At 34.0% G+C, this 25525-nt stretch overlaps 1 protein-coding gene across 1 annotated transcript in view; it reads right to left on the reverse strand.

Moving 5' to 3' along the window:
• The window catches only part of LOC145269281 (WD repeat-containing protein 35-like), a 143094-nt gene that overhangs the window by 65239 nt on the left and 52330 nt on the right, over positions 1-25525 (reverse strand). Inside the window, exons 11-16 of the mRNA XM_080124963.1 lie at positions 23616-23708; positions 20146-20238; positions 15509-15702; positions 14018-14090; positions 8389-8442; positions 3409-3518 (exon numbers count right to left, since the gene is read on the reverse strand). Of these exons, the coding sequence (XP_079981089.1) occupies positions 3409-3518; positions 8389-8442; positions 14018-14090; positions 15509-15702; positions 20146-20238; positions 23616-23708 (617 nt within the window). The remainder of the gene's footprint in view (positions 1-3408; positions 3519-8388; positions 8443-14017; positions 14091-15508; positions 15703-20145; positions 20239-23615; positions 23709-25525) is intronic.

Consider the following 25525-nt stretch of genomic DNA (forward strand, 5'->3'; position numbering starts at 1 on the left):
TTGAACTACTGTTCTCATCTTGAGTGTGATTTTCACAACGTTTCGGTCGATATAACCTCCGACCTTCTTCAGGTGTATCTTGTCGAACTCGGGAATTTGGATGGAATTTCGAGCAGAACCCTTTATTTACTTCACGGGGGTAGCATGCTCTTGTTCTGTCAACCATGACTGGATAGAGGTCCTAAGTAATTTGCAAATGTATATTTTGGTCGCCCACACTGAGGATTGAACCTTCAACCCCGTGGCGCAGTGGTTAGAATACTGGGAAAAATCAATTGTAAAAGTGATATTCTCCTGAAGGTTGAAAGTTCAATCCTCAGTGTGGGCGACAAAAAAATACATTTGCAAATTACTTAGGACCTCTATCCAGTCATGACTGACGGAAATTGCCGAGTTTGACAAGATACACCTGAAGAAGGTCTGAGGTTATATCGACCGAAAAGTTGTGAAAATCACACTCAAGATGAGAACAGTAGTCCGATGGATAATGATACAAATAACCAATCCTCATCTCAAAAATTCAGAAACGTCAAATCATTAAAGTTTTTCTTACATTGCATCAATATGCAATAAAATAAATTATCTAAGAAAAAATTTCAACTCTTACAAAAAATGCTAATTAAAAGGGTCTTATTTTTTTTACATCTTCTCAAAAAAGATCATCATCATCATCATCATCATCATCATAATAATATATTAAATGAAAGATGAGGAATAACCATTTGGGAAGGCAAGGCACTGTATGTACCGCAAGATAAAATACCAGATTGAGAAACTGCCATGGTCTATCCTTCTCTCGAGGGTAGATTGGACTCTCTTAAGCCGTGGTAGGCAACCCATCTAGTGATGGCATCATGATAAAAAAATATCCTTGATAACCGTGGCGAAGCATCAAGTATTCAGCTACTGACAAAATCTGAATTACACTACAAACTTGTGTAGTGAGTTCAATCTCGGCTATGGCCGCACTGGATGGAGGGATAATTTTATCATATCATTAGGACAATAAGGAAAAGTGAAGGGAAAATTTAAGAAAAAAAAAACCTTTTTAGGTCATGGCATTTCAGAACTAAATGCTTCTCATCAGAAGACGAGAAGGGTCAGAATTATACAAAATGCAAATCTAGAAAAACTGACTTAATAACATTTATGAATGAAAATGAAATAATATGGTAAAAAAAACTAATTAGAAGTAGGTACAACATATAAGGGTAACTCGGAAGGGTACTATATATGTAGGTTATATATAACTTTTACTCCTCATTTGATATATTTGTTTGCTCCTCTTAATAGTGTTGAGCTTTTCTTATCTTCTTGATAAGCTTTGCTTTGTTAAAGATTTACTCTTTGATAAAATAATAATAATAATCAGTTTAATGCCCATTTTACATGCTGAAATGTGTTGGATGACTTTTAGAAATTGACTTCCAAACTCATCTATCTCTGGACAGGTTTTTATTTATCCCACTTTCTCTTAAAATTCATCCTTATCACTTCCATTTTTTTTTACCTTTCCTTGGACGGGTGACCTTGCTGCCTCAAATGTTCTACACCTATCACCTCAGGAACTCTAATCCATTTTTTCAATGTGGCTATATTATCAGAGTTTCCTGTTCTGCATGAATCCCTCTATAACACTTTCTGCCCGGTCGCTGGTGTGTGTGACCGACCCATGTGTTACACTAAATATCCTCGAAACAGTCTGCGTATGAAGATCTGTCGATTAGACGTCTTTTGTCAGAGGTAAAATCAAAGGCATACCTGAAATGTTTGGTGTGGCTGTCTCCCTCACTCAGGGCTGTGTCCCCCTCGGGTGTCATTCTGTATGGGATCTTCTTCGTCTTTACCTGTTTCCTTGGAGCTTAGGCAGACATTCAATATAGGCACAAACAACGCACAACACAATTGTATATATATAATCTTGACTATTTTATTCTCCAAATGTTTTCATACAGTAAACTATTTCATACAATAAACTCCTTAAAACTAACTAACCTAACTAATGATGAGAGGAGGGGGGGCTCCTTTTCCTCTCATCTACAGAGGGACAGAAAATACGTGCTCACCTCATGCCGTCCAGACGAAAAGAGACCGAAAACGGGAAAGGGAATTTTGGGCTGCATTTCTATGTATCCCTCCGCCTACAGCCAAATTATCACCTGGCCCTGCAGGGGGGAGGGTGCATAAGCAACCACTAACCGTGGCACTATGATATAGTGCCACACCTCTATACTATTCAAATTTAATCTTCTCTATGAGATCATGATATCTGAATCAGTCTTTAAGTCTTATATATCCAATGTAGTATTCTTATATCATTTCTCTCCATGCAACACATGGCCTCAACCCTCAATGGCCAGATTTCACTTCCATACATCATCACACTACATAAAAACAACTAATCAACTTTTCTCTTTATCAACAGTGATAACGCTCTGCTGACAAAGTTCCTCTTAACTTATGTTTTCCTAATTCTTGCTATCACACCAGCACCTGCTCCACCCTGTGCTCCAATGGTATCACAAAAGTAATAAAATTTCTGAACCACTTCAATAACTTCCAAATATATTTTCTCCTTATCTGAGTTTGCATTATATTACTTAAGGGGACGGGTCATTAAGAACTTGTTTACGTTGGACTTGAAGACTACCAAATTGTAGTCAGCTGGAAAACAGGCAAACGGAACAGAGTTCCACAGGCGTGCACTTCTAAGAAAGAAACTTTGTTCATGGAATCTGCGTTTAGGTTTAGGCACAGATAAAGAGTGGAGGGAAATTATTGACAGTGGTTTCAACTAGACGAGTGTTTTTTGTGAAAGTTTGGTAAGGGGGGTACTATAGATTGGAGGTCAGAGGAGCATTTGCCATGAAAATAATGGTAACGCAGAGACAGGCTCACAACGTCTCTTCTGTGGGAAAGAGGTTGCAGGGAAGAGAAAAGGGCATCCCCCACTAAGCCACAAAGTCTATTTTGAACTCTGTCAAGGCAGGATAAGTCCTTTCTAACAGCTCCTGCCCAGATGTGGCAACAGTACTCCATCCTTGGACGTACCTGGCTCTTATATAGGTAGAAAACTGTATCAGCAGTGAGATATCTACTGGAGCGGTAGAAAGATCACACCATTTTTCCAGCGACCTTGGCAAAAGATTTGATGTACATGTTCCATTTCAGATCAGGATGAAGGTCAAACCCAGAAGCTTGTCAAAACATGAAGCCTTTCCAAGATGAGAGCCATTCATTTCAATTAATCTCATTAATATTTACTTTCCATAACATTCCTCCAAGTTTTTAACTTAACAAACGTGTATCAGTTTTTGTCTAAAATTTTGGTCATACTTGCTTACTACAGCATCAACAAAATTATTGCATACTTTCATAGTTTATTCAAATTTCATATTATCAACTTACGCAGAGTTACAATTAAGAGACATCTGACTTGGTAGTACATTAAAGTTGTATGTGCGTTCCAACATTATATGCGGAAGACTGTAGGAGTGTATCGCTCCATTTTCTCGTGCCTACAAAGGGAAATTGCGATTAGTTAGAAAACTATGCTACAAAGAAACCAGAAATCACAAATTATGTTATACTAACATATATTAGCAAAGAAAAAAAGATACAGGAATTTAGATTTAAATATATTTTAATTATAAAATGACACAAGATATAAGAATTTAGATTTAAATATATTTTAATTATAAAATGACACAAGATATAAGAATTTAGATTTAAATATATTTTAATTATAAAATCACACAAGATATAAGAATTTAGATTTAAATATATTTTAATTATAAAATGACACAAGATATAAGAATTTAGATTTAAATATATTTTAATTATAAAATGACACAAGATATAAGAATTTAGATTTAAATATATTTTAATTATAAAATCACACAAGATATAAGAATTTAGATTTAAATATATTTTAATTATAAAATGACACAAGATATAAGAATTTAGATTTAAATATATTTTAATTATAAAATGACACAAGATATAAGAATTTAGATTTAAATATATTTTAATTATAAAATCACACAAGATATAAGAATTTAGATTTAAATATATTTTAATTATAAAATCACACAAGATATAAGAATTTAGATTTAAATATATTTTAATTATAAAATGACACAAGATATAAGAATTTAGATTTAAATATATTTTAATTATAAAATGACACAAGATATAAGAATTTAGATTTAAATATATTTTAATTATAAAATCACACAAGATATAAGAATTTAGATTTAAATATATTTTAATTATAAAATCACACAAGATATAAGAATTTAGATTTAAATATATTTTAATTATAAAATCACACAAGATATAAGAATGTGTGGTTATTCTAAATAAAACAGTGTTCTTTTCAACTTCCCCTTTTTTTTCAGCAGACGTCTTGTCAAGTTTTGTTGGTGTATAATGAGAAAGCGTGCCTTCTGATTAATATTTATGTAATTCCAGTAAACTTTTGTAATTGGACAAGAACTAGAATTTCAATATTATAAAACTTCTAGACTTTGTAACTCATTAATAGGGCTAGGACAACAGCATATTCTTTTCATTGTTTTGACTCTCGAGTGTGTATCCGTTGATATTTTATATGCTTTTATATAGAGTGATGTGGTTCTTGGTTGTCTGTGTCAGATATATACTTGAGAGTCAAAACAATGAAAAGAATATTCTGTCGTCATAAAAATGGGAAAAAGTTATATTCCATTGGTTTAGAATGAGCGCTTTATACCAAATTGATGGTTGAATATGGTTAAATTTGTGCCCATTTTTATTTTAAATACTAATCTCTAACTGTACATCGAATAAATACTATAATTCTTAGTTTGTTGCACCTTATCATAACAAAGAACTATACAAAATTTCAACCAGATCAGCCCAGTAGTTTTCTGAGAAAAAGTGGAACAGACAGACTATGAGAAATATAGTATAGATAATGTATGCTTCTATGACTATAAAAAAAACATCTGCCGCATAAAAAGTCTTCAGGCTGCTGTCCACAATTTTACAAATGAGAGGGATCTCATCGAATATCAGAGTGTCAGCTTACACCACATGTCTAAACTGTACTCATAAATGGCTGCAAGACATGGTCGATGAAGAAACGTCAAAACAGCACGATCCTGGTTGCAGCATTTGAGATGGAGAAAATTGTTGGTTTCACTTTACAGACCTTCATGAGAAAGTCTGTTGCATGATAACATTTTAATTGGTATGGCAACGTCACCCACTCTCAGTCATTTAAAATGCTCTTAGGTGAATCCCACAATGATGTCGATAGCTCAAAGACATGAGCAAGATCAGTTGACGATAATTTGATGAGCAGCACAAATAAAATGGCAACAGACAAGAAAATTTGGAAGTCATTCATGAAATGTCTAATCTCGGAATGAGTGAAAAATTAATATTAAAATAATAATAATCTAAAATATGTATAAAATATGTTTATAAACCAAATTACAGTGCAATATTATGAAAATAAACAAATATTTATTTATATTATTTTAATTGGAATTCATGATTGAGACGAGTATTATTGACTTATTTATTGCAAACTATTATCTTCATCTTTTTTAGTTGTTGTTTCACAACGTTTCGACCAACTATTCCTCTGGCCTTCAAAGAAAAGATGAGGATAATAGTCCGCAATAAATAAAATCAATAAATAATATTCATCTCAATAATGAATTCCAATTACCTATAATATATATACAATTCGGTACGGACCCGACCATGGAAGATCAGATAATAAATAAACGTTGATTTATAAGATCAAAAAAATCCAGCCTTGCTCGTCCTTTGAGGCCCGTAGCACAGTTGATAGAGACGTTGAATCTCTACGTTTCCAGGTGAGAATTGTCTAAAGATAGCGGTTTCAATCCTACCCAAAGCCGACCAGAGGCTTACTTGACTAAAACGTGATGAGACGACAACAACTGCGGAAGGCAGTAATTGCAGTCAGGAGATTCAGAGTTCCTATCCATCGCGGTTACCACCTAACAAAAGCCAGAGGAATAGTTGGCCAAAACGTCATGAAACAACTAAGAAAAGATGAAAATAATAGTCCACAATAAATAAAATTAATAAATATTTGTTTAAAATTAATATGTTGACACTCTGCGGATGACGGTTATCATCAAAATATTAATTTTAAACAAATAAATATTTGTTTATCTTCATGATATTCTGTTGTAATTTGGCTTATAAATGTATTTTATACTTATTTTATTTTAAAATTCAATCAACGCTTCTATCAAGGAAAACTTTCGATTAATAATTACGTAATTCCAGTTTAATTTTAAAACTCTACATGATAAAAGTAGTTTTACTTAAAAAATATTTTTTTATGTTTATGCAACAGAATAGTCTTTCATTTTAAAAAAAAATAAATAATTGTTTCATAAAATTGAGTTTTAATTTAGTTTATCAATGTATTTTGTACGTATTATATTTTAAAAATCAAACAATGCTTCTATCACGAAAAACACACGTCTAACTTTCATATCACATACGCCAAGCGTATTCTTCCATCATTTCAAAATAACACCGCACACAAACAACACGCGGACTCTTTACTGTTTTTTTCCTTCAATTTAACATCATGGCAATGAAAACAAAAATAGAAAACATGTATAAAATTCTGAAGATGGCGTATAGCACCAAAATATAAATTTAAACAAATAAATAATTATTTTCATAAAATTGTGTTGTAATTTGGCTCATAAACATATTTCATACGTATTTTATTTTAAAATTCAAAGAACGCTTCTATCATGGAAAACAAAATTCTTACTTTAATAATGATCTATTTTGAGATAATGTAACTTGTAATATAACGCCTTTATGGGGATAATGGCTTCAAGAAGTCATCGGAGTACATTGGACAGATTTTCACTACATAGCAAATATGGCCAATGTGTGTCATGTATTTGACTGTTGGCATTATTTGTAGTAGCAGCTTTAGCATATCGTCTGTTTCTCCACAGATGTGTAGTAGTCTACATAAGATGGTGTCTGTGTACATACATGTTAACAATGAGTAGATAACGACAACATTTTATCCTTTTAGCTAAGATCAATGTGTGAATGTCTCCTGCTTCTCCCGATACGAAACTTCCAAGATGCCCACGCTCCAGCTTTTCTTTTTGCCCCTGGCCCTCCACTAATTGCTTCCATCTTAGAATGGCATCACATATTTTTTTCAGCCCTATTTAGAGATCAATTTGTTTGTTTTCAGACTCCATCAAGCCAAGAAACAATGGGTGGTTTGCCATCTAGAAAGGGCTGGGGGAGTCTTACTAACACTTTTTTTTTTTTTTTAATTCTTACCCCCCCACCACCCATCACTAATTAAATTTTCTATTGAATAAAAACGATTTTTATAAAAAAATAATTTTATATAGATATATATTAAAAAAAAAAAAAACGACTTGATTTGAAAATGTTAAGTAGGACGACCCCTGGTGTGAATGTAGTATTACGGTGACTAAGAACTCTAACTAGAATAGCTTAGACAAATCAAGGTACAGTGACAACGACAACCACAGACCCCTCCCTCCGCACTTTTTTGATTGGCTTTGTGCCTAATTTCTTGTTAAACTTCTTTTTTACAAAATAAAATATATAAATTGAAGTGTAGTATCTGTTCTGGTATTACACAACATCTGTTCTTTCATCAGTTAGTGAAAATGAAATCCTTCTAGACCGAGCCAATTAAAAATTTTTTTTTTTACAATTCTGAATTTTTGAGATGAGGGTTGATTGTTTATATTGTTTGTATTGATTGATTTATATTACTTGTATTGATTTTTATCTTGAGCGTTATGCGTGCAACGTTTCGGTTGACATTACACAAATAACACTCAAGATGACATCTATAGTTCAATCAATACAAATAATATAAAAAAACTTTTGTCCGAATTCAGATTTCTCTTTATTGAGTAGCTGGATTCCCCCTTATTAAAAAACGACTTTGTGTCTAACTTTACCCTCGTGGGAATACAAGTAAATAGGGATACGTTATTCTTTTTGGTTTTGATATTTTTCTTAACTTTATTTTGCTTCTAATCTTGTCTTAGAGAGTTACACATTATGAGTTTTGCACCAAAATGCCCCCACTCTCTTCATGTGAAGGGAAGAGAAAAAGTCCTTCAAAATATGTCTGCTTTGTCTTGCACTCAGAATAATAAAAAAAAAAACGAGAGTCTAATACTTACTATACTATGTCCTACTATACCATGTCACTTCCAAAGCAACTTTCTATTTGCTACACAACTCCCATTCACTAACCTATTTTTGCATAACCTACTCATCTCATATTAAATACTACTACAATTTTGTTTTAGACAGAATCAATAATATACTTACAATCAAGATAGCCTTATCAGAAGCACAAATTGCACAAATTGGATTACTGGTCGCCTGAAATTAAAAATATAATTTATACTATTATAGAACACGTAAAAATATAAAAATGAGACAGACTAAAGAAATGAAAGTGAATTCTGTAATAAAATGACTCACATTTTACACAGGAAAAACATTTTATGCTTCTTTTTTTTTTTTTAAATTTAGTCTCCATTCTTTATTTTCGATCTGTTAGTGGATAACACAATAATACTTTTAAATATTTTATATTAAAAAAAATGAATATTTTTAGTTAAAGAAAAATAACTCTTGTATTCTAAAGTTATCTTCCTTGACAACCATGTGTATAATTACTTCCAATTGATATAATTCAAATCCAGTTACAATATCAACTTTGACTGCAGTCAGGTATTCAAGACTTATCACAGTGAAAATAAAGAAAACTAAGTTATTTTATATATATATATATATATATATATATATATATATATATATATATATATATATATATATATATATATATAAATAAATGAAAATGTGTGTGTGTGTGTGTACATTTCCCTACTAAATAACTTTGACAATTTTCAGTCTACAGGCTCAAGATTTAACACAAGGAGTATTGAGATTTGTGAAAATGTTTTTAATCAGTTTTCGGACAGAAATTTGGCTGTCAAGGGGTCAAAGTTCAACGATTTGACCTTTGAAAACCCTACCAAACTCCTCCGCCAGTTTTGGGTCTAAACACTTGAAATTTTAGATGTAAGGTCCTTGGACATGGATCAAACATTTTAATTTGATTTGAGCCCCAAACAATAAATGTTAAGGTGTCAAAATTGGGGTCAAAGTTTTAAAAAAAATTGACCTCTGCGGTCTCTATCAAATTACTCAGCCAAATTCTGGTCTAAACATTTGAAATTTTACATAATGGGTATTCAGAGATAGGGCAAGCTTTTTAATTGGTTTGGGTTGAAAATTTGAGCTGCCAAGGGGTCAAAGTTCAAAAGATTTCACCTTTGTGGTGTCTAGCAAACTTCTCAGCCAATTTTGAGTCGAAACATTTGGAATTTACACATAACGGGTATCCAGACAAGCGGCAAAAATCTAAATCAATTTTGGGGCGAAAATTTTGCTGCCAAAAGGTCAAAGTTGAAAGAGTTGACCTTTGCAGATTCTACCAAATTCCTCCCCCAATTTTGGGTCTAAACACTTGAAATTTTAGATGTAGGTAACTTGGACATGGGTAAAACTTTTTATTTTGATTTGAGACTAAAATGATAAATGTTAAGAGGTCAAAATTGGGGTCAAAGTTTAAAAAAATTGACTTCTGCAGTCTCTACGAAATTACTCAGACAAATTTTGGTCTAAACATTTGAAATCTTACATAAAGTGTATTCACACGTAGGGCAAGTTATAAAAAGTACATAGGGCCCGAGCAAAACCAGGCTGAACTGCTAATATATATATATATATATATATATATATATATATATATATATCAGGTTGACAAGAGAGTTCTTGCAGCTTTCAATTTTAAAATTCAGATGAATATATCTCAGCTCAAACAAAAATTTATTGAGCACCATCAGAATCAAACTTTTGCCAACACAAAACAAGCGTATTTATGCGAGTAACATAAAAATCTTGTGTTCTGGTGGTGATGAAGTCCTTGAAGGCGTTTTGGATATTGCTTAGGTTTTTGGAGCATTTCTCACACAGAAAGTTTTCGGGATGCTTGAAAAAATGGTAGTCGGTTAGTGAGAGGTTTGGAGAGTATGGCGGATGAGGCAGAGTTTCATGACCTGATTTGTTCACATTCTACAGAGTCAGTTTAGCAACGTGTGGTCTGGCATTGTTGTGGAGGAGAACTGGGCCTTTTTTGTTGACTAATGCTGGGTGTTGTTGAAGTTTCTGATGCATTTCATCCATTTGTTGATGACAGTACTTCACCGCTATAATGGATTTGCCTGCATTAAAAAAACTGCAGTGGATGAGACTGGCCGCAGACCACTAAACATTCAGCACAACCTTCTTTTGAAGCGACTCTGGCTTTGGGAAGTGTTGTGAAGCTTCGTTAGCATCTAACCACTGAGATGAGCATTGCCGGTTGTTGTAAAATACCCACTTTTCATCACAAGTCACAATCCGGTCGAGAAACGGGTCGTTCTTGTTGCATAAAAGAAAGGAAGATGACACTTCATAACAGCATTTCTTTCGGTCGTCATTCAATTTGTGAGGGACTCATTTATCAAGTTTTTTTTTTCTTTCCAATCTCTCTCAAGTGGTTTGAAATCATTGTATACGTTACGTCTAATTCAGAAGTTCTTGAAAAGTTGTGCATGGATTGGCTTCAACTAGGGTTCTTAATTGATCATTCTCAACATCCAATGGCCGACCACTACATTCATCATCTTCAAGACTCTTGTTGCTGCCACAAAATTTTATTAAACCACTATTGTGCAGTGGTTCCTTGGCCAAATGCTTTGTTGATATCACAAGATGTTTCAGCAGTTTTTCAGCCTAGCTTGAATTGAAATAAGAAAATTGTATGAATTTGCATTTTTTGCCATCTTTTATTCAACATTTAGAAAAGAAGACAAAATTATTTTAAAACAATTGTAATTTAAACAATTAGAACGAAAAACGTTCTTTAAAATGATATCTAAGGTAAGGATATTATAACGAAAATGATATATCAGGTAAAGATATTATAACAAAAACTTATAGAAAGATAGATAGGTAGTGCTCGACTGAGCTTCAATCTATGGTCCCCCCCCTCGCCAAACTTTCACAAGAAACACTCGTCTAGCTGAAACCACTATCAATAATTCCCTTCACTCTTTATCTGTGCCTCAACCTAAACGTAGATTCCATGAACAAAGCTTCTTTCTTAGAACTGCACACCTGTGGAATTGTCTTCCATTTTCCTGCTTTCCAGCTGACTACAATATGGTTGTCTTCAAGTCCAACGTAAACAAGTTCTTGATGAGCCGTTCCACTTAGGTTAACAAATTTACCAAATTTCCATTACTAACGATTACTATATTGTCCAATTGACAACTGTACACTCTTAACCCTTATCCATCCTCGAGTGGTCTCTGGCCTTGATAAGTGGTTATGCCTATATGAAAAAAAAAAGATAAAAAGGATACATTGAGAGCATTGTCAAGGCTGCTGCGAAGTAGGTGGACTCTCTCTACCATGCTAGAAAGCTAATTACGCCTGAAAGTATCCTGTACCTCTAAAAGGCCATCATTCACCCATGTATGGAGTATTGTTGTCACATTTGGGCTGCTGCATCTGCTACTTGTCTCTCACTCCTTGACAGGGTTCAAAAGAGAGTAGCCAACCTGATAGGTCCTGAACTGTCATCTAAGCTTCAGCCTCTGTCCCATCGACGAAATGTTGCATCCCTCTGCCTGTTCTACAAGTATTTTAATGGTGAATGCTGTGACGAACTGCAAGCACTTGTGCCCCACACAACGTAAACACCCTCGACAAACCCGGCAGGCAGCTAAATCCCACCCCTACACAGTAGAGATCCCTTGATGTAAAAGAGCTTTCTACTCCAGTAGAATAAATAGTAGAGTAAATGTTGAATAAAAGATGGCAAAAAATGCTAGACTTTGGAATTCGATTCAAGGTCCCTGCTTTCATAACTGTACTGACATGCAGAAGTTCAAGTGTAATGTGAACAGACATCTTGTTGCTCATCTCCCTTCATATTACCCCTGCAACTTATGCGCCCGATAGTAGCCCCCCATTTCAAACTGTGCCTTGTTTGGGATGAAAATTGAATTAAAAAAAAAAAAAAATTTTTAAATCTATCATTTGAAATAAAAATTAATATTCTGCAAGAAATTTTTTGTCAACATAAAACATAATTCAAGTTAATATTTATAAAGTTTTAACGCGGTTAATACAAAAGTAAACAATACTAAAGGAGAGCAAAATATACTTTTTATTTGTTTTATAAAAGCATTTATGTGTTGCTACACATTCATGAGCAGGTTTCGGTCAGCCACATACAAGTAACTAGAGACCTCTTCAGGGTATATTGCTTATACAAATGTTTAGTTTGTAATGAAAATTATTCCGGGATTTACAAGCGCTAAAAAAGTTATCAGGTGGTCACAGCTCTTGTCATTCAGAATAAAAAACATAATGACCTTTAATATCTATGAAGAAGACTGAAAAAAGAGGGGAGAGTAAGGTTTGTATTGAAATAGAGAAAAGAAAAAAACATAGAGAAAAAAAAAAGGAAGGAAAAGATAGGAAGAGAAAGAAAAAGAGAAAGAAAATGAAAAGTGTACAAATAGTAATATCAATTAATAAAGATATACATAGATAAATTAATAAATAAAGATAAATTAATAATAAAGATAATAAAGATATATATATATATATATATATATATATATATATATATATATATATAATAAAGATATACATATAGATATATAATAAAGATAATAAAGATATACATAGATAAATTAATAAATAAAGATATACATATAGATATATAATAAAGATATACATATAGAAAGATAATAAAGATAAATAAAGATAAATTAATAATAAAGATATACATAGAGAAAAATATATTACTGATAGTAAAAAGAAAATAAAACTCGAAAAATTCACAGAACCATAAGATTTTAAGATTACTTCAATAAAAAACTTTTAAATTTGTATCACAGTAAAAAATTCAAAGTAAAAAAATAAATAAAGAATACAAGATAAAGAATATATATATATATTTTTTTTTTCTTGTGACAAGACAGATAACAAATAAAAAAACTGCCAGACGAATTCATTACAAGTATTTAGGGGAACTGAGACAACACTCTTTATCCGTGCTTAAACCTAAACGTAGATTCTATGAACAAAGCTTCTGCATGCCTGTGGAACTCTCTTCCGTTTGTCTGTTTTCCAGCTGACTACAATTTGGTAGATTTCAAGTCTAATGTAAACAAATTCTTGATGAACCATCCCCTTAAGTAATCCAATTTACCAAATTTCCACTACTAACGATTATAACAATATTATCTCAGTTACCACTGTACACTCAATAACCCTTATCCTTGGGCCTTGATAAGTGGGGACTCCTATGTAAAAAAACACACACAAAAAAAGCACATCTATTTCTATGATGGGAATATTTCCATCATTCCAGTAATTATAAGAGCAACCGGACTCATGGAAATGAACCTAAAAAACTACCTGGCAAATATACCTGGTGAACCAAGTGCTAGAGTGATACAAACAATTGCACTTAAGGTAGAGGGCAGAATCTTATAAAGATCTCTCGGTTGGAATGTATGAGACAGCAGGTAAATATCTTACATTCTGTAGAATGCCTCATCTCCAGCTAGAAAAAAATGATAAGGAAATTTTTTTTTTTTTTTTACATTTTTATACTTTTTTTTTCAACTTTTCTGTTTGAAACATTTGCTTTCTTCTTTTTTTTTTTTTTTTTTTTTTTTTTTACCAATTCAAGGATTATTTTATATGAATATATATATGTATTAGTGCAAACACTGGAGAAGCAGAAGTTTTTTTACCTCCATCATTTTTGACAGAATGTGTACACTCGTTTATGTTGCATTAGTGAAAACTTTATATGACTTACCGTTTGCGCCAAGTTAAAGTCAATCTGTTCATTGTGTGACATAGATGCAGGGACTTTATCAATGTGAAATAATCTGGAAAAAATTATAAACACAAGTCTCAAAACTGCAAAGTTAATGCAATACAAAAAAATAACATATATTGTGTACTAGTTATTAGTTATTTAAATTATTAAGAACTAGCAAGGAGACCCGACGTTGCCCGGGATTGAATGCTGATCAACGAATGTTTCACATTCCCATATTTTTATTGTCATTGAAATTGATGAAATATCCCATTTTTCAATTAAATTGATTAATTGCCTGCTCTAATTGGGGACCCATCACAGTGCACTGGGAGGAAGCTTCACATGCCTCTCGCAGTAAGTTCCCAAATTATTGTAGCCAGCATTGCACTGCAGAGAACTTACTGGTGATTTTAAAAAATTATTTTCATACAGAATGGCTTGCATTAAAGTTTAAAATGCAAAAGTCAAGTATCATGTTTCAATTGTGCTCTAAACAGAAACATTCATTTTGAATGTGCCCCTGTCATATTAAAACCTACTGTTGATTTTATATGTCTGCCATTACTGCTTGTGTGGTGATAATGGCTTGAATTTAAGTTTAAAATGAAAAAGTCAAGTATCATTGTGAAATTGTGCTTAAACAGAAACATTCATTTCAAACGTGCCCCTGTCATGTTGAACTCTCCTGTGTCTTACAATCGTTTTCATCAAATTCTATTTTTTATTTTCTTTAATAAATAATTTTCTACCTTATCGATTTTCATAATTCTTGGATATAATCATCTTAAAAATATGAGGAATACGTAGATACCATTGTTTTCATGTGAAGTTCACTTTTGCAATTTCCAAAATTTCGTTCTGATAGTGTAGAAGCGCCGCAATTTTATTTTTTGTATTATTTCGATTGTTTGAACTATCATTCTCATCGTGGTTGTTTTTTCGCAACGTTTCAGCCGATGTAACCTCCGACCATCTTTAGGTGCATTCACTTTGGATGTTATTCGTGAATAGCGAAAAACGTTTTTTTTTTGCTTTCCCAACAAACATAGCCATTAGAAATTCAAAACGTAAATAGCACAAGTCCATCGTTTTTTTCTAATAAATCCGGGTCAATTCCAGTTTTTTGATATGATGTTTATATATTTTGGAAACGAGGATAGTTTTATTTTTAAAAAGAAACCCATTTTTAAGTAATTAATAGGAATTCGTCGGCATTACAACATAAATCTAATAAATATGAATTATTGTTGAATTATCTCCCTTTATTTCTTGACATTTTTTTCAAAATGGCAGGCAGACTGTCACTCTTTGGATACTCATAAAATTTGATTTTCTTATATAAAAATAAAATTACTTGATCAATTATTAATCCTCTTGAATTGGGTATAAAACTGGTGCCAAACTGTTTTGTTTGGGGAATTAGTTTTACCTGCCTTAATTTTCTAGAAAAATAATCTTCGACTGTATAAGAGATAAATATCTTACTTTTCACGCCTTGATCTTCGACTTGATAATTGTACAGGGGTGATTTTCTTTGGATTCTGGAACTGCCACAAGTAGAAGACATCCTTTGAAGCAACAATTACATGAGATTTGGTCATTTCCAAAAAGACTGGTTCCATTTCAATGTCTTTCTCTTCCAATGGTTGGCCAAGAGAATTATATAAAACAAGTGAATACTGAAAAAAAAAACCCCAGACATTTTCTTTTAATCAATGTCCAAATTTTATTTCACGTTTATAATCATTATTTATCCAATCAAAACAGGTTTTGTGCAGGTTTAAAAATGCTTTCTAATATAAATGTAAAAATATGTTATAATTACATCAAAGATGAATAAGGTAGACAAAAGTAAAATTAGTTCATTGGATTGCAGACTTAACTCAGTGCATTTGAATTTCTAGTTGAGTTTTTGTGTCAATTTCATTAATATCTGTTAGGAAAAGTACAAATTCAACTCTTCTCCTTAGCTACGTTTGAAATCATATGGCGGTTGCTACCAGATCGGGCTGTCTGGAGATATTGTCTTCCTGAGATAAAATGCATCTGACATTGATGTTTTTTTGTTTTTCTATTCCCTTTTGCAAAACTTAATTATGTTCTGCAAAATCAAAGACAACAGCTCCACCTCCCCACCTTTTCCTTTCCCTTTTCCTCTTTCTCCCTCCCCCACTTTCCAACTGGTTTCTTAACTTAAAATGAACCAAACATTAATATTGTAACCCTTTTTACCTCTCTCATTGCAAAACTCATTCATGTTCTACAAGGCAAAGAACAAAAACAAAACAAATCCACTACAAAACAACCAAACCAAATACTACAAACTAGTGATTGAAAATAGAGTTTGAAGAAGAAAAACCCACAAGATAACTGAATGCAACATAAATAATGCAAAGGAGTTAATTCAAAATCACTGGATTCAGCATTAAATAACCTGAAAAAGGTTGATATGCCGTAAAACAACCTAAAAACCAAATAAAATCATATGGTGGACAACTTTAGAGTCTCAGGAGTACAATTCAATTTTCTTATCTATACAAATAAAAGGCAAAACAGCTGCGCGCATTTTTGTATATTCGCAAAAGGCTTTTTTCGGGAAGGTTCTCAGGAGGGTTACTATTTTGGAGAACTTTTTATATACTCCCTAAATTATAATATCTACGATTTGCGAATAGACGTCGTCTCTACATTTATTTGGTCCAATTTGTATAAAATTCCCTCTATTCCATCGTGTGTTTGTTTATCTTTTTCATATAAATAAAGCGGAATCCATTGGAGTGAAGTAGGCCACCTGGATTTCCTGCCAGGGACGTCTTGAAAGCAATCAGCTTTGATCAATGTGGGGAAAACCCTTCATATCAAACAATTGCTATTCATTTGGAGAGCTCCCCCTTTTTGGGGAGAGCTTGTTTTCCCTAACATTATGGGGAAGCAAAATACGGCAGAAACTAGCCTTCAGCCAACGATCATTTCTGCACCTGCATGAACTCATTTCTGCAAGTCAATTTTTTAATCGCTAAATTTGAACAATTTTCACTTCCTCTCGCCTCGTAGCATAGCAGTAAGGTCTCAGCTTTTCTTTCACTTTTTTTCCACCTTCGCATCATGGGTTCAAGCCTGCCTGCCTACTAACCCCCCGCCCCCAAACAAACACCCGGGCACTCCCGTTAGTCTATTATATAAAGGGCAAAATGGGCGCGAGCGTTTGTGTATGCTCAAAAAAGACTTTTTGCATCAGGCTTCCCACGTTGGTTAGATTCCGCAAGAAGTTTTCACATACTTCCCAGATCGTAATATCTCACATTCGCAAACAGACATCCTTTCTTTCTTTTTTTTTGATCAAGTTTTACAAAATTTCCATAGTGCCATCGTCTCCAGTATTTGTTTGTCTTTTTCGTACAAATAAAGCGCAACTATTCGGACGCAAACGTCTGCCTTTCAGGCTGGATAGTATCTGCTCTGTAATTGGTCCTTGGTCAATGTAGGGGAAACCCTTCATACTGAGACAATTACTATTTATTTGGATACTGCCAGAGTGGCCCCTTTTTGGGAGAGATGGTTTTCCCCACATTAAAAATGACCTTGTGTCTATTTTGCTTTCATAGGAGGTTTAAAAGCAATGCCATTTCTGCAAGTCATCTTTTGTTTTTGATTAATTATGTTAAATTTGAATGCATTAGACTTCCAATGTCAGATTTTCTTTCACTTTCTTTTCAACCTTCATGTCACGGGTTCGAGCCTGCCTGCCTACTATTTTTTTTTTTTGCTTAATACACACCTCCAAACACCCGGGCAACGCCGGGCACCCAGGTTTCTCTTAACAAAACCTAAAATATTTTCTTGGATTATTTGAACCATTGTTCTCATCTTGACAATTTTTTTCATGTTTCCATTGATGCAAACTTCCTTAGGTGTATTTTGCCAAACTAGGAAATCTTTCTGTCAAATTCGAGAATCCGCAGAGAATTTTGAACAGAACCTGTTGTCAGGCTGATTTGTATCATAATTCTATGAATTTTATTTTATGTTATTAGCTCAGTGGAAATAAAATTATAAAAATCTTATAAATGACTCTACAACCTTATTCCATCTGTCAACGAGTTTATAAATGCCTTGCTTGTAAAATTATTTAGATTTTTACGTGAATATCAATCTAACTCATGTTCAATCTTCTCTTGCGATGTTGAACTAAGCCTCTCTAAATGGTTTTGTAATCACTGAAATCAGTGATAATCCAAGGGAGCTGAATCAGAAAGATATGCAGGATGGGCAAGATTTCCCAATCAAATTCACATGGGAGATCTTTGGTCAGAAGTGCTATGTGAGGATGAGCATTATCAAAATGGAAAATGACTTTGGTTCACTAAACTTAAGAATATCGTTTTCAGATCAACATAAGAGTGAATATTGTAAAAAATTATGAATAATGCTTTAGTGATTTGAAAGAAAAAATTATAAATTAATAATGGTGATATGTTTAAGTAATAATCAATCATCGGATGGTTTGAAACGTCTTCATACAAAAGGTTTCAGATCTTCCAAGAACAGATGAAATTCTCAGGAAGACCACAAGACAGAGGGCCAACAACACAGTCGAAAAAGTATGTCGTAAATACATGTCTGACACACATACACGCATCAACACTTAGACTGATCACACTCTGTATACACACATTCATTAGAAGAACATTTTATAAACACCCACACACACACACAAGAGATTTGGGTCCTTAAAAACACACACACATACACACATTTATATATATTATATAAAAGCAAAAATGTGTGTGTGTTAGTGTGCGCGCTTTTTTTGTATGTCTGGCAAAGGCATTTTTCGGGGTGGGGGTGGGGCGATCAGGATCACTAATTCTTAGAACTTTTTATATAATTCCCAGATTAAAATAGCTCTGATTTACAAAAGGAGGTTGTCTCTATCTTTTATTTGAGCGACTTTTATTTTATAAAATTCCTGCTATTCTGCCTTCTTGTGTGTTTGTTCATGGCTTTTGTATATAAAAGCGAAACTAACGAAAGCAAAGGCAGTTTTCCGACTTCGTGCCAGAAAGCAATTAACTTTGATCAGACAATTGCTATTCATTTGGACACTTGGGAGCTGGGAACAACCTCGTGGTGAAGAAAATAAATACCACGAGAAACTGGCCCCAGGCACTCTCATTTCTTCACCGACTCTTGACCTAATTATCAGTAAGTCAACAGCTTTTGATTGAAATCGCTAAATTTAAACACTTTTCACTTCCTTTGTTGTCGTAGTGCAGTGGTAAGATCTCAGGTTTTCTGCCTTTGCGTCATGGGTTCAAACCTGCCTGCCTACTAATACTTTTTTTTTCTTTTATACCTCCAAACAGCCCAGGTAACCTCGCTAGTATATATAACATGTCGCCTTTTTGGTATGGTGACTATACAACATATGCATGAAATAAATTACAGTGGTTAAAAATGTCCTTTTTAAAAACCGGCAAAAACTTTAGCTTTTTCAGGTTACTTTTCTCATCTTACGTATTATCTTTTAAACATTTCTGTTAATGTGACCTTTGAACTTCTGCAGGTGCATATTTTTGAACTTGGAATCTTTATATTAAACCTGGGAACATAATTTATTTTTATATTTTATTTAATCAAGGGATGTAGACTGTTCTTATTCTGTCAGCCATGATCGGTTAGAAGTGTAAATTTTTATGTTATTCTTAGTCATTATCACCTACAGTAAGGATTGAAACTTTGATCCCCAGAAGTCTGTCACTTAGAACCGAAGCTTTCATCAGAATGGTTTAATGGTTAAACCAAGATGAGAACAGTAGTCTGAATAATCTAAATTATCAATCTTCATCTAGCATTTGAAAAAAACATGGTTTTCTTTTGTCCCTGTATCAGTCTGGTACAAGGCTGTCAGTTCAAGTGCTCTCTTTGGTCCATGCATTATAAAACATAAGGATTAGACCCCAATCTTTCTAGTACATAATCGAGTGCTGCAACAATAAACAACTAAACAACACAAAAAACAATATAAAAAATATAAAAAACTTATAAAAAACTTATAAAAAACTTATAAAAAATGTATAATATAAATAAATAAGTAAAAATGGATGAAATCCTAATCTTACCTGACCATCTATCTCTTCATTTTTCGTAACCAGACAACAATATTCTCCATGACCAATCAGATTGGTCAGGTTTTTTATATGTTTTATATATTTCTGCATTAAAAAGAAATAAGACAAAAAAATAAAGAACATACTTGCAAAGAAATGCTCAATCTTCAATTATATAAAAGGCAAAATGGACACGTGCGTTTATGTTTGTCCATGAAAAGCTTTTTGGCTGGAGGTTCTCGCGTTGGTTAGATTTCACAAGAAGTTTTCGCATACTTACCAGATCATAATGTCTCGCATTCGCAAATGGACACTGTCTCTATCTTTTTGTGGATTGAGTTAAAAACAAAATTCCTACCGTGGCATCCTCTCGGATGTTTGTTTGGCTTTTTCGTATAATAAAGCGAAACTATTTGAACACAAACAACTGCCTGGCCCCCAGCTTGTTTCACTTAAATAGCCAGGTAGTATCTGTTCTGTAATTGGTCCTTGGTCAATGTAGGGGATACCTTTCATACTGAGACAATTACTATTTATTTGGCTACTGCGAGAGTGCCTCCTTTTCTGGGGGAGCTGTTTCCCCCACATTAAAAACGACCTTGTATCTAATTTGCTTTCATGAGGAAACAAATAGATAAAACGACAAAAAGCAAGAAGCTTAACTAGCTCCTGGCCAGGTTTAAAAGCAATGTTCATTTCTGCGCGTGCATGGCAACTCCTATGATTCTAAAGTTAATCACCAACTCATTGAATTCACTTTTCTCTTTGGTCTAATGGTTAGCAAGGAAGACTAATTTCCCTACATTTCCGAGTTCAATCCCACCTCTCTATCTTGTCTTTTATTTTTTTATTTTGTTCTTGTGCCAATATTCTCCACCCGGGCAAAAGGTAATTACTAACTCATCGAATTCACTCTCCTCTTTTTTTTTCACGTTCTTTTCCTCCTTCACGGTATGGGTTCGAGCCTGCCTACCTACTACCATTTTTTTTTTGCTCAACACACAACTCCAAACACCCGGGCAATGCCGGGCACCCAGGCTAGTCTAATATATAAAAGGAAAAATGTGCGTGTGTTTGTATGTCTCGTAAAAACTTTCGACACATGTGACGGATCCTCACAAGATCAGTATTGTTTTGACGCTCTATGTTTTGGACAACAAATATAAAAAAATTGTCCCAAAACATTAATTCTTTCACCCTCAACTCAGCCGTTTTGTACAAGGAGGGGTCACTTTTTTCGCCGACATATTAGCAAGTCATCATCTCCTTTCTACTGACTATACTTAAGTTCAACGCTCGCCACTTCTGGTTATGTGATAGAGCCATCGGCCAAGATGTTATTTTTAAAAAAATTTTTTTTTTTCTGCTTTACGTTACGGGTTCAAGCTTGCCTGCCTACTACCACTTTTATTTTAACACCTCTCTATACCCAAGCTGTCTACTGCTGTTTTGACCCCCACTGCCCCCCGGCCCCTCTGGAGTTCCTTACTACACATCCACACACCAGGGCAACGCCAGGTACACCCGTTAGTTAAAAAAATTTTGCATTCAAGCTGAATAATTTGAATAAATTTCTGAATAGATTTGCATTGTTTGATGTTTACATTTTTTCTTGTACCATTCTAGCATATTTTGTGTATTTAATCATAAAGGATTACCTTATAAAACATTCTAGCATATTTTGTGTATTTAATCATAAAGGATTACCTTATAAAACCTAGATGCAAAGTTACTATCATATGTATTGTTAGGTAATAGCAGGATAGAAACAGTTATCTATCTATCTGTCTGTCTATCTATCTATCTATCTATCCATTCTGTCTATCTATCTATCTATCTATCTATCCATCTATCTATTTATCTGTCTGGCTGTGTCTGTCTATTTATCTATTTAGCAGAGTAAACAACAGAGAATTTGAATCATGACATGTTTTGACATCGATCAAACTCTGTTGACTGGTGAGTTGCACCGGAAGTATGTGAGCGGGAACCAGAAGTGATGTGTCAGGTGTTCCAGTTTGAGTAAGCTGAGTAAACTTAGGTGAGTTGGATCCAAGACGACGAACAAGCAAGATGGGTTAAGAAGGTCTCCCTATAAGGGAGATGACGATCTCAAATAGATAGCCCACAAGCCAAAGATCGTCGGTCACTCCATTTCTGCTGACGTGATGCCTGGGAATGAATAAACCATATAAAAACACACATTCATCTTGGGCCCATGTCTTTAAGCATTTTTGTTACAGCAGGTTCTGACTCCTCCAAGGACGGTTGGCAATTCTCCCAGAAGTGGCCAGCAGCAATAAACAGGTATGTTATCATGTGTATGTGTATTATACGTTTCACACACATGCACCTACAACACTAAATGAGTCATGGGTCATTAAGATAGACATTCAGGACACAAAGACAACAGTCCGTTATATACGTACACAATGCATATATATATAAATAGATACATATATATGGCCTGTTAGTTAAGAAGATATATAAAAATGATTTAGTGGGGACAATACAACAGTATGAAAATAAAACCATGAAAGCAGAAATCAATGAAACAGAATAATATTTATCAGAATCAATTGTAAGTGTCACTGCCGATTTTGTGCTATTAATCCTGACATGTAACCTTTACTTTCCGATTTCTAATGGAATTTTCCACTTTTTTTCTTTACTTTAACCTTATGTGAATAATACCATTTTAATTATTATTTTCACATATTCACAATTAATGTTGCTATATAAGAGGAGAGAACAAAAAATAGAACTCATGACAAGTGCTTGTCTGAGCTCCAATCTCTGGTTCCCCCCTGTCCTGACTTTCATGAAAAACACTCGTCTAGTTAAAACCACAATCAATAATTTCCTCCACTCTTTATCTGTGCCTAAACGTAGATTCCATGAACAAAGTTTCTTTCTTAGAACTGCACGCATGTGGAACTCTGTTCCTTTTTCCTGCTTTCCAACCGACTACAAGATGGTTGTCTTCAAGTCCAACATGAACAAGTTCTTGATGAGCCGTTCCCCTTAAGTAATCCGATTTACCAAATTTCCACTACTAACGATTACTACGAAGTGTTCCCCTTGACCACTGTACACTCATTAAACCTTATCCTCGAGTGGCTTCTGGGCCTTGATAAGTGGTCACTCCTTTGTAAAAAAAAAAAAAAAAGAACTGAATGATCTCCATTCCTTTAACTAAACATTGCTTCTAGCTGGACTATCCCCACGAAAGAGTAAGGTGGGGTCTTAAGTACCCTAATCTATTAGAACCTAATGTATCATACCTTAATTAAAATTCATATAGCAACTTAATTTAAAATTTATCGCATGTAACATGATCAAATTCTCAAATGGAGATTAAGGTTAACTAAAAGTCATCCCCCATCAATCATGCCAAATAACCTAATGCATTTGACAATTCTTATCTATATTCAATATTTAAAATATCTGCCGACAATGTGTGCTTTAAAAAGATGGCTTACCTCATCCTTTGTGGTTTCCCAGAATACAACACAAGTTTCAACTCGATCAGGTTTCGTAAAAGTGTACACAACACTTGTGCTGCAGTAGCACCACTGGAAATAGTCAAAATGATATTTGTAATTATCATTATTATTATTTTTTATTATTATTGTTATTATTATTATTATTATTATTATTATTATTTTTATTATTATCATTATTATTATTATTATTATCATTATTATTATTATTATTGGCTCACATGGAGCTTTCACACAAGTCATCAAAAATCTGATTGAAAAACCTGCGGTGTTCGCTGGAAGCTGAGTGACAACAAGTCTCCCCAGACGTCCAGCACTCTCCACCTCCTTTGATAGCATTTGCAAATAAATTTGCATTATCGCAACAGCCTCTCACCATTGATTTCTCACTGGCAGCGGCCATTGGTCTATACTGGAATTTAAGTGGCACTAAGCCTCCCCGAGGTCCCAGTTCTCTTTGTGCTTGTCCAGCGGAGGTCTGGTCAGCGTTCTCTCCTCGGTTTTTCCATCCTCCTTGACCCTTCTTGGCTATTTGGTATCACACTTTTGGGGTGGGGGTGATGGAACGGGATGTGTGATGGGGATGTAAAACTTGTTGATATGCAGCTTCATTGTTCTTCATTCCCTGTAACGCTTCTCCATGTTTTGCCTCTGCAGCAGTTTGGCTCACGCATGTGGTTCATGTGTATTATTCTCCGCATTCAAAGGTTTTCCTTAATAATTCAGCTGTTTTCATTATTGTTATTCTTTTATACTCACCTTGTGGTCAGCTGGGACAGCAAAATCTATGATTTGACAGGATTTTTCTTTCTTGTTAATCATTATGACATCTGGTCTTCTTTCTTGGATGGGTTTGTCTGTCTGTATGTCCATGTTCCATAGGATTTTGTGGTTCTTGTTTGCAAGTACTGTTGCGGGCTTATGTTTGTACCATTTGTCTGTACGTTCAAAATGCAGTTGTTTGCATAATTCTCAGTGTACTGCCCTTCCCACTTGGTCGTGCCTATTCTTGTATTCCTTTTGGGCCAGTTTGTTGCATGCACTTACTAAATGGTTTATCATTTCATCTCTTTGTCCACAGAGTCTGCATTTGCTGTTTTCTTGCATTTTATCGATTTTTGCTTTGATATGGTTGGTTCTTGTTATCTTGTGCTGCAGTTATTAGGGATTCAGTTTCTCGGTTTACATGTCCTTTTCGCATCCATGTCAAAGTGTTTTCGTTATTCTCATCTTTTGTCATTCTTATGAATCTTCTGTGTAGTCGTTTCTTTTCCCATTTTTCTTTTCTTGTTTTGTCATTTGTCTCTCTGTTTTCTGTTTTTTTTAAATTTTTTCAGTGTCTCTTGCTGCCCTAATTATCCTTTCAGTATTTTATATTATCTAGTTCTTTTTTATGTCATTCACACAGTCTTCTATGAAGACCAGTCCTCTCCCGCTGTCTTTCCTTTTCACATAGAGTCAGTCAACATCATCCTTTGGGTGTAGTGCATTGTGCATGGTCATGAGTTTCCTGGTCTTCTGATCGAGCTGTCTCAGTTCTTCTTTTGTCCACCCTATGAATGGTCCAGAGAATCTTACTAGTGATACTACCCATGTATTTATACCTTTTATTAGGTTTCTGCTATATAATTTCGTTTCCAGGAGTTTTCTTGTTCTCCTGATGTATTCCTTTCCAATTCTCTCTTTCATTTTTGTTGCTTTGATGGTGTCCGCTTCCAGAATTCCCAAATATTTATAGTCATCTTGTTCCCCTAGTGCCTCCATCTCTGATTGGTTGGGTAGTTCCATGCCTTCTATCGTTTCCAGTTTTCCCTTTCTTATAACTAGTAGAGCGCACTTTTCCATTCCAAATTCCATTTGGATATCCTGCTGAAGATCCTGGTAGTGTT

The sequence above is a fragment of the Euprymna scolopes genome, chromosome 45, assembly GCF_053919585.1.
Source record: "Euprymna scolopes isolate OS-2025 chromosome 45, ASM5391958v1, whole genome shotgun sequence".
NCBI lineage: Eukaryota > Metazoa > Mollusca > Cephalopoda > Sepiida > Sepiolidae > Euprymna > Euprymna scolopes.